An 11433-nucleotide genomic window follows, 5' to 3' on the forward strand; every position below is an offset into this window, starting at 1 on the left:
TTATGTATGTATGTATATATATATATATATATATATATATATATATATATATATACAAATACATTAATATAATTTATTATTATATTAATGTATTATATTAATGTATATTATTATTATTATTATTATAATTCTATTAATTATATATATAATTTATGATACATTACAAAGACAAAAAAATAGGCATGGGAGAACAAACAGACATAAAATAAGATTAAGATTTTAAAAATAAAACATTTCACTGAAAAGAGAAAAAGAAATGTATATTATTGTTAAACCAAATAAATAAATTATTAATATTAAAAACAAACAAAGAAATAAAATTATTATTATTATAATTATTATAAAGCTCTGACAGCTGTTGCTAGTATCTGATTCAAACATTAAAGGGAAAGAAATAAATAAAATCACACTTCAAAGAATACACCATATTGCCGTATTTAACTTGATGTGAACAAAAACACTAAACCAGAGTGTGTCTGTCTGAACGTCCCACTAACCCTCTGCACTGAATTCACACTGTGTTTCTCACCACATTCGGGGCCCCTGCAGACTCGAGGTGTGTGTGACGGGCCCTCACACTCCTGTCCTCGGTACTGGGGCTGTCGGCGTACGGTCCGGCTGGAGAACTGATGTCCAGAACCACAGGACGAGGAACAAGAGCTCCACGGGGACCAGGCGCTCCACTCACAGTCCACTGACACACACACACACACACACACACACTTCAGACTCACGTCCACTCGTAACCATAGCCACTGTTATTACAGCTACTTCTTCAGAAACGTATCTCTCTTTTAAAATTCCTCTGAAGATTTAGTCAAAAGTTGTTATACAGTAAGAATAGACAGATATAAAAATAATGTGTGTATGAGGTCAACACATGACTCACCGTCACATGACTCGTTAGTGCAGATAAAGAGCCCACCATCACAAACACTGTAATCAAACACACGAGATGAAAATCAGGGGTAAAAATACACACTTTACTTTTGGCTTTTCATGCTTGATGTTAGTCTCCTCAGAAAACTGACCTAGACCGAAAGAAACCTGTCAAGAACATGTCAATCAAATTTCACTTTTTTTTTTTTTTAGCATAAAGAAGCAGAATTTAGAGAATTTAAAAACACACACTTATAACATATTAACACAGAGGGCCTAAAACTAGCATTTTGCCACACTTGCCAGACAGTGGCCGGTGAAGAAAATGTACTGGCCGTAAATATTTATAATGTTATAATTAAATGTACCGGCCATGAAACTGTTTTTGCAAAAACAGGAAGTAATGACACCAACATTTTAGATGCAAGTGAAAATTCACAATTCTCTATTCTAATTTCGACACCACAGCTAAAACTACTAATATAAATGTATTAGGCTGCTGTCACTTTAAGAGCTGCATGGATCCGATATTCTGTTACACATGCATTTACTTTCTCAACCGTTTACGTTCACTTAAGACATAACTGACTGTTTACTAGGATACTCGCTATTTTTTATGTAACTTTGTGTGAATTTATTCGTTCAAGTGCAAGAAGACATGAAAGAGAGCTCAGTTTAGCATTCGATATGAGCTCCGTTTTGCGTCTTCTTGCGCTTGAATATAAATTGTCAAGGCGTAAACTTTCGTGACGATGCAGCGCTGGCCCGCCAACTGAGTGTCGTTCACGTTTGTTCACGTTGCTAGAATTCATAAAAATGGGACCGGAACTGGCGAGCCAACACTGACCAACATTGATTTTTACTAAAAATTGGTGTTAATTCTAGGCCCTGTTAACACATATACATTTATAAATGTCTTTTTATTAATGAAACATGACCTGAGCATTTACTTCAAATGATCTAATTCTGAATTGTCTGTAATTCTGTCAGAGCATCAGATTCCTTCAACAATGTCAGAGTGACCTTTCTGAACATCTTGATATTGTATGTCCAAAGAGAGGATGTGAATGTCTCCTCATGAAACTGAGACACACTTATAAAAGCCTCAGTGAGTTTCATGAGTTATTGATTCTCGATCCAAAAGCCACAGCTGCTCTTTCTCAAACACTCAGAGATCCACTTACACATGCAACACACACCCTCTGCGAGAGCAAGAGAAGGAAGAGAGGTTTGATGAGTACCATGAGTTGCACAGGTCTGGTATGACGGTTCCGGCAGGGACTTCCGGCTCCTGGAGGTCCAGGGTGACGTTGGGAGACGCCGACAGGAGCGAGAGGACGGAACAAGGACACTGGGATTGAGGAACACAGCTTCCGTTGAGCATCACCTGCAGACGGATTACATGATTCAGTGCTCGAGGGACTCCTACAGCCATCGGTGTCCAAACCAGAGGAATTACTGAAGAATTAAACACTTCCAGAAGCACACAGCCGTCAGGAGCAGATGTGAATGTGATGTGCTGCTTAAATCAGCTTTACTGCACAACTAAACTACACTTATCAATTTTCAGAAGAAAGCAGGCTGTGAAAGCTGCCACTATGATGCTAGGGACGTGTGGGTGGTTGCCAGGGTGTTGCTATGGAGGTCTAGGGAGCTGCTATGGGGTTGCTACAGTATGAGGGATTCTAGGAATCTGCAAGGACAATTTTTGTGGGGTTGCTAGGGTGTTCTAGGAAGCTGAAAGAGCATCGTTATGGGGCTGCTGGGTGGTAAAAGCTACTAGAATGTTGCTAAGGAGTTGCTAGGGTGTTCATGGAACCTGCAAGGACATTGCTAAAGGATTCCTAGGGTGTTAAAAGCTGCTAACACATTGCTATGGAGTTGCTAGGGTGTTATAAGAAGCTGCTAGGTTGTTGCTATTGGGTTGCTAGGGTGTTCAAGGAAGATGCTAGAACATTGCTATGGGGTTGCTAGGGTGATCTAAGAAGCTGCAAGGACAATACTATAAGGTTGCTATTGTGTTCAAAGCTGATAAAATATTGCTTTGGGATTGCTAGGGAGTTCTAGGAAGCTGTGATGACATTGATATGGGGTTGCTAGGGTGTTCAAGGAAGATGCTAGAACATTGCAATGGGGTTGCTAGGGTGTTATAAGAAGCTGCTAGGATGTTGCTATTGGGTTGCTAGGCTCTTCTATGAATCTGCTAGGACATTTATATAGAGTTACTATGAGGGTTGCTAGGAATCTGCCAGGACAATTTTTGTGGGGTTGCTAGGGTGTTATAGGAAGCTGCAAATATATTGCTATGGGGTTGCTAGGGTGTTCAAAGCTGCTAAACATTGCTATGGGGTTGCTAGGAAGTTCTAGGAAGCTGAAAGGATATTGGTATTGGGTTGCTAGGGTATTCAAATCTGCTACAATGTTGCATGGGGTTGCTAGGGTGTTAGGACATGGCTATGGGGTTGCTATGGTGTTCTAGGAAGCTGTTAGGACATTGCTAGAGTGTTGCTAGGGTTTTCTCGGAAGCTGTTAGGACATCGCTAGGGTGTTGCTAGGCTGTTGCTAGGAGGTCTACAGATGTTTTTTTCAGATCCCAAGTTTTCTTTTGCCAATTTTATCTTCCGTGAGGTGAAATTCATGACTCTGATCTCCTGGAAAATCACATGATGTGTACGGGCGGGTCACTCACGGCTCCAGGCGGGCAGCGGCACCCAGGACTGCAGGACACCGACACACACTCGTTCTCCGGCCACAGATCCTCACAGCTGTACGGACACGACCCGGCACATGTGCTGAACACCTGACCAGCGGGACAACCTGACACACACAAGACATGCTGCTTTACACACCAACCAAACCATCCCAATTAGCATGCAATTTACATAGATTAGATTATTATGTGAGGGTTAACTGCTGCCTTTAATACAGTAGTCTAAACGCAAATGATTTATTGGGTCCCATGAGGGAAGAAACTGCTAGTGGTTTAACAGAGTACCAACTGAAGTTCATTAACAGAAGTAATCAAGCTGTTTTAAGACACACTTCATTCCTCCCGAAGGCTTATCTCACACTTTTAAATGAGTCTATCAACTCCTGTCTTATCATCTAAAAAACACAATTAATGAACACGACCGTCACACGCCGCCTCGTTCACGTTTTACAGATTCTTCTCCAGTTGTTTTAATGCAAATCAGTGCCAATGTTCTTTTAATATTTTGTGTATGCTTGTCGTCGACTGAAATTTGCATAAAATTGCAAACAGGAGAACAACTCGAAGCTGTAATGGAGCTAAAAGGAAGATAAACAGAATGAGTGTTTCTGCAAATCATTCTGCATATAAACATTAAGCCATAAATGTGACATGAAGATTGATTATCATGCCTGAATGGATGAAGCTCACGAAAATGGTCAAAGACTGTGACTATATTTCACCTCAATATGAAAAATTAAATTAAATGTCATGAAATGCATGCTAGCATACTTTAAAGATACAACAGACATAGTCAGAGTAATTCAGGCAAGTTATATTTTACATAAAGACAATTATGTCGCTTAGGAATTTTTTTTTTTTTTTTTTTTTTTTAAATTTTAATGACAATTAAGCAGATTTATCCCAAATTTTTATTGTTAATAAAAAAAAAAACATTAATTTGTGTACTGAAACTTCAACTGATTCAATAAAATTTGCATCCTGACAGGATGATTTTCTATGAGAAATCATGGGATTTTATTTGCATCACAGTAATATGAATTTGGGAGGTAAATATTATACTAAAAGTAAACTTCATTGACTTTATGGCAAATATACTTTCTTATTTTTTTCTTGTGATATTCTTGATTCATGCAGGAGAAGCGACACACTCAGTGTGAGTTATGAGCGTGTGCTGTCATGTTTTATGATATTATAAACTGAAGGTATTATATGAGTGTTTGAAGGGTTTTATAGGTGCTCTATAAGTGTTTGTCTTTCATTAACTGTGTTTGAGTTTGTTCAGCTGTCAGACGTCTACTTCATGTGTGTGTGTGTGTGTGTGGGCATGTTTAGCTATACTTTAGCTATAAAAATGTCCCCTCAAGGAGAGTAAAACTTGAGATTGCCTACTTTGTGAGGACTTTTTGCTCAGCAAAATTAATTAATAAATATATTAAAACGTTTTTCGTTTTTTTTAAATGTAAAAATGCAGAAAGTTTGGTGTGATGGGCAGGTTTAGGGGTCGGGTTAGTCTGTAAGGGGACGGAATATACAGTTATACAGTATAAAAACCATTACATCTATGGAGGTCCTCACAGTGTGTGTGTGTGTGTGTGTGTGTGTACAGCTGTATTTCCTGTACCAGGCAGGCAGTTGTTAGTATTGCACGCGGTGTGTTGTTCGAGGGGCCCGGAGCAGATCGGACCCCCTGGTTCTGGTTCCTGAAGGATCGTCTTCCTGCGCAGTGACACTCCTCCGCCACAGGAGGCGCTGCAGTCGCTCCAGGAGGACCAATCGCTCAACACACAGCCGGCTAACAGCACACACACAATAATACACGTCAATCTCAAAAACATTAAAATAAACACACACACGACGACTCGCTCAACACACAGCCGGCTAACACCACACACAGAATAATACTCAATCTCAGTACAATCTCAAAAACAATCTTCATTAAATCTAACAAAATGTATAAACATTTTCATATATATATATGTGTGTGTGTATACATATACATATACACACACACACACACATAAACACAAATTTTACACTTGTGGTGAAAATCCAGCGATTAATGTAGTTTATGTGTCTATGTGGTGTTTTTAATATGCTTTAAGACAAACCATGTGTAAATTCATAAGTCGACTCCATTGCTGAGTATTTCCTCCTTAAAACTGCAGTGAACCAAAGACAGTCTCAAAAACATTTTAAGGAAAAAGACTTAAATATGTAGATGATTTTAAGGGATAAAATGATTGACTACAGGGGAATTTTAACAAAATGTGACAATTTGACACTGTATAGATCCATAATTGAGCATGTGTTTGGAAGTAAACGCAGTGTAAATGACCTTCACCTGGACAGGGCGACCGTGAGCAGATCTCCCTCTGGAGGGTCTCGGCGCAGGACGGTCCTCCAGGTGTGTGTGTGCAGGTCCGTCGGCGTGTCCTCTGCCCCGTCCCACACGAGACCGAACACACACTCCACGACCCCCACGGACCGTAGACCGGACACACCCGATCAGAACACGCCAGAGAGCCGTTGACACACACACTGCAGCAGAGATAGATTGGGATTTGCAAGAACCTGTTATAGGGCCATGTTTTTTGACACAAACATCCTTTTCCTTCCCTCGCGTTTTGTAACAAATCCTTCCCTTGCGGGTAAAAATGATGCAAAGCCCTAAAATTATACTTGCCATTTGTTTGGAGATTTTTATTTAATTTATTTTATTTACCTTTAAATTACTAGATTTAATCAATAAATAATAAATAAATTAGTCATTTTAGGACATTCCTCACTTTCACTTTCCTCTTTCAACTTAAATAAATAAATAAAAACCTTTTAATTCAGCTCTAAATATCTTACATCGGGTGTCTTTGCCGACCTCTTGTGGAAAATAAATTATATAAGATGATATTTCACGACTCTAGATGGCCTTATATCTCTATATGGAGCAAATGAGCTGTTCCTCTGGGTCCTAAAGCCAGTTCTCTTCAGTGTGCATTCAGATACACATGTAGACATTATAAAATAATGTTTTGGTATAGTTTTAGCATTTTTAGTTTGAATTTTGAGCATGTTTAGGTTTTTCTGTGTGTACTGAAGCATTCCTCACATTCCAGCCATTCCTAAGGGGGTCAAACTGACCAGAGACGGAAGGATTTGTTACTTTTGTACTTTTTAAAATTTCAACCACAAAACTCCTCGAATCCATTCAATTTGTTTTTGTATATTCGTGGTTCAAGAGCGACAGAAGTCCTGGGGTCTTGGCCCCCTCCGATGAACACTCATGTTTTCCGGTTAAGGTAAACCCGATGTATAAACAGATGGTGTCCTCTGACCAGGTGTTGCAGCTGACGGTGATGTTGTCTCCGGGTCGGATCTCTAGCGTCCCGTTCTCCACTGGAACCCCACAGCGACACTCGTCCACTCGCACACACACTCCGTCCTGCAACAGGCGGCCGTCTGGACACCGACACCCTGCGGCACACGACACACACTCATATCTCCCGTTTCATTGAGGTCAGAGGTCACACTGATACAAAATCACTCTCTCATCCACGGTTCCCTGCTGGAGGAGTGATCTCCCCGCCCTCATCTCGAATGACAACATTCAACACACAGCTGAACACTCATCTCCTCCGCGAGCACTTAAAGGGGTCATCGGGTGCTAAGTGTCTTTGCAGTGTGTGGACACAACCACCATACAATGATAAAAATCCATTTACCCGTTTTTCAATCCTAAAAAAGCCTAAACACTCGCAATAATCAAGCCGTTTGGATTTTCTGAGCAATATAATGTCATATGTCTCATGCTCCGCCCAAGACCACTGACGGACTGTCCCGTATTAGCATATTTCCCGTATTAGAATATTTCCTATATTAGCATATTCCCGTATTAGCATATTCCTGTATTAGCATATTTCCCATATTAGCATATTTACCATATTAGCATATTTCCCATATTAGCATATTTCCCATATTAGCATATTTCCGCCCTCAGCCATTTGTATTCTGTCCGCCAAAGCATCACTTTATAGTCTTTTGTCAACACGCCCCATTGGGGGGGGGGGCAGTTGCTCATTATCATTTAAAGAGATATGCACCGAAACGGGTCGCTGTGAACAGAGCTGTTTTGAGGAGGTAAAAGGGTGTTGTTTTACACAAACATTGAGGAATTTTAACCAAAGTATGTTACAAACTTTACATGAAGACTCTAAAGAATCATCCCAACTTGTGGAAACTGGGCGTCCAATGACCGCTTTAACCATCTAAAGATTTAAAAAAATCTTTCCTTTTCCTTTAATCCTCCCTTGTCTGGCTTACGCTACTCTAAGCAATGCCTGAGCTTTGTATTTTGAGAACTTCTTCCTGCGTTGTTTTTGCCTCTTCATGATGACTCGCTTGCTTTAGTCCTCATTTTGTAAGTCACTTTGGACAAAGGCGTCTGTTAAATGACGAAATGTAAATGTGAATGTTTACCTGGATGACAGGAGCCCTGCAGACACTGGACGTGACCCCAAAGGTCAGCGCAGCTGCGAGGACACTGATTGGCACAGGAGTCCTCATAGACACGCCCTCTGTCTTCACAATGCTCACCTGTGATTGGAGGAAAACATCACATATACACTGACGTTCAAAAGTTTTTGATTGGTACGATTTTTAATGTTTTAGAAGAAGTCTCTTCTGCTCACTAAGGCTGCATTAATTTGATTAAAAATATAAAAAAAATAGTAATATTGTCAAATATATTATTAAAATGTAAAATAACTGATTTGTATTTGAATATATTTAAAAATGTAATTTATAATATAGGAAAACTAAATGAACTATAAGGTGGTCCAAACTGAATCTGTAAGAACTGGTTTAAACACGAAAACTCAAAGCATCCTCAAACTGACCAGAGTATTTATTATAAAAGTGATAGTTGTGGTCTTGGATAGTTATTACAGCTTTATATATTTATAATACTATATATAAATAGGAAATATATCTTACAGTAGGATATAAATAAAAATAGGATCTAAATTAAAAAAGTTTTTATTAATATTTAACAATTAATATAACAACTTATATTATCATTAATTATATAATTACATAAAATAATTATAAATATTTATAAATTAATTTCTGGAAAAATAAATAAATAATAATATATATATATATACACTACTCACACTAAGTTAGGGATATCGTGAGAGACTCAGTGGATGTCATACATATGGTGTTTGTTTCACTTCAGAGATTTTTGGGATAGGGAGGCAATTGTATTGGGGTGATAGACACACCTCATTTTGTGTTTTCCACGTAATGGTCTCACTGTGTACAGTGTGCCTTACATATTGGGGCCAACACCAAAAAATACTAAAGACAACCCTTTTCAATGTGGCATCAATTTCACATTCTGTGGGTTTAAAAAGCTGGTATTGTCAGTAAGTCATTCCAACTTCATCCTTCAAACAGCCATGAACACACGACGGCTCTTAACGGACGAGCAGCGCCACCTGGCCATAGCGCGCCTTCGGGGCGGTGGCAGGCAGTCAGATGTTGCACGTGAACTTGGTGTGTCTCAAAGTGTCATCAGCAGACTTGCATCAAGACACAGAACTACTGGCAGAGTTCGTGACAGACCCAGGAGTGACAGACCGCAATGATGACCAGTACCTAAGGACCTATGCACTCAGACATCGTCATGCAACTGCCACACAGCTGCAGGCCCGTTTACGAGATGTGAGGGGTACTGGGGTTTCCAGACAAACCATTTGCAACGACTCCACCGCTTTGGCTTGAATGCCAGACGACCTTGCAGGTGACTCGACTGACACCAAGACACCGCCGTGAACGTTTGCAGTGGGCGCAAGACCATGTGACCTGGACAATGCAGCAGTGGTCTACCGTCCTGTTCACTGACGAGTGTCGGGTCACCTTGCACAGGAATGATGGTCGTGAGAAGGCGAGGTGAGCGATACGCCGAGGTCAACATGGTCCCCAGGGTTAGCTTTGGCGGAGGAGGTGTAACAGTCTGGGCAGGCATCACCAGTCAGCGCAAACTGATTTGGTTATTGTAGAAGGCTCAGTCACTGCACGTTCTTACCTCAGAGACATCATAGAACCCATCATCATCCCCCAATTGAGCGTTCGCAAAGACCCGCCCCCCTTAGTTACTGTCGCTATGCCCGACAAGCTACGCCGTTGTCACGCCACACCATGTTCTCACGCAGTGAAAAATACATTGCGGAGCAGAGAGGAGACTGACAACACGCTGACAGACAGGACAGAGCAGGTTACTTTTCGGTTACGTTTGATATTAAACATATTAAACAAAGTCTCACCTTTCAAATTTAGTTATTTCTTAAAAGAAATTTAAACAATAAATACCGTTTTGTGGCTCTTTAATGTATCGTGACAGATCGCTGTAGAGCATCAGTTAAAGCTGCTCGTGAACCTATCATCTCTTCCTTCTAGTTACTTTATAGCCTCAAATAAACATGAACAAACATAAGAAGGAATGTTGTTTTAACCAAGGAAAGACGTCAGTACACTCCGTTTTTCAAGTTCAAATCCTCCCATGTTAATCTGCTATCTCTCCTGACTGCTTTGTTGGACAAAATGGCGGATGGCGGTTAATGATTGGTTAGATCGCCTGTCAATCAAGCTCCCTGCGAAGGGTGAATTCCGCCAGCACACCCCCAACTTTCTGTTCATGGATGATAATGCTCCACCACATCGTGCCAGAATTGTCACAGCTCGACATTTCATTAAGTCGGAGTGCCTCATATGGTATGGCCAGCAATGTCAGGTCAGGGGACCTGAACCCCATAGAGCACGTTTGGGACCAGCTGAAGCAGAGACTGGATGATCGTACCCCACCCCCACGTGACCTGGCAGAACTGCGTGCAGCACTCGTGGAAGAGTGGAACGCATTGCCTCAGGACAACATCATGAGGCTAGTGAGGAGCATGAGACGTCGCTGTCAAGCTGTCATTGCGGCAAATGCTGGAAACACCCGCTACTGACATTGTCAATTTTTGTTATTTGGGGCTACCCTTGTTATTGTCTACATTTTTGGGGTAATAAATATTACACTAATGAAAATGGTGTTTCTTCTCATTCATTATTAGTAATATCAAAGGATACTTTTACTTATTTCATTAAAATTCAGACCAAATAGGAATAGCACTCATGTAAATAACAATATCCCTAACTTATTGTGAGTTGTGTATATACACATTTTACATTGTATAAAAAAAATAAAAAAATAAAAAAATATATGTATGTATGTATATGTATATATGTATATATATATATATATATATATATATATATATATATATATATATATATATATATATATATATATATATATATATAATTAGAAAATGATAAATAAATAAATGAGATGTGTGTGTGTGTGTGTGTACCAGGACAGAGGCCCGTGTTGCAGCTCTGAGACTGTGTCTGTAGGTTCCTGCAGTGAGGTCCGGGGTCAGAGGTCAAAGGTCGGCGCTCTCGCTGGCGGTATCCGCCACTGCAGGGGTCTTTACACACACTCCACGCGCTCCATGAGCTCCAGTGACACAGATCTGACCAAACACACAGCAGACAGTGACATCATGACACCTAGCTTACCTCATGAATATTAATGAGGTCAAGATGACATCACAATTTCCTGGTCTGGCCATTTCACGTCAGTGTTATTTTAGCATTATTTATTAATATTATTATTTTAGCATTATTTAGCTTTTGTTTTTATGTTAACAGTTTTTTTTTTTTTTTTTTTTTGAATATTACTATTCAGGTTTAACTTCTTTTTCTTTCAGTTTTAGCTTTTTAGTAACTTCAAGTTAGTTATT

General features: G+C 39.8%; 1 protein-coding gene across 1 annotated transcript in view; it reads right to left on the reverse strand.

Annotated features, from left to right (window-relative positions):
• sspo (SCO-spondin) overlaps nucleotides 1–11433 on the reverse strand; it is a gene marked incomplete at its 3' end in the record, with an annotated part of 116103 nt that overhangs the window by 11529 nt on the left and 93141 nt on the right. The window contains 9 exon segments of the mRNA XM_084102078.1: nucleotides 530–694; nucleotides 890–936; nucleotides 2121–2266; nucleotides 3569–3696; nucleotides 5214–5384; nucleotides 5934–6130; nucleotides 6922–7060; nucleotides 8063–8179; nucleotides 11002–11163. Coding sequence (XP_083958204.1) covers nucleotides 530–694; nucleotides 890–936; nucleotides 2121–2266; nucleotides 3569–3696; nucleotides 5214–5384; nucleotides 5934–6130; nucleotides 6922–7060; nucleotides 8063–8179; nucleotides 11002–11163 — 1272 coding nt within the window.

This window comes from Abramis brama (assembly GCF_963993115.1).
Source record: "Abramis brama genome assembly, chromosome: 24".
NCBI lineage: Eukaryota > Metazoa > Chordata > Actinopteri > Cypriniformes > Leuciscidae > Abramis > Abramis brama.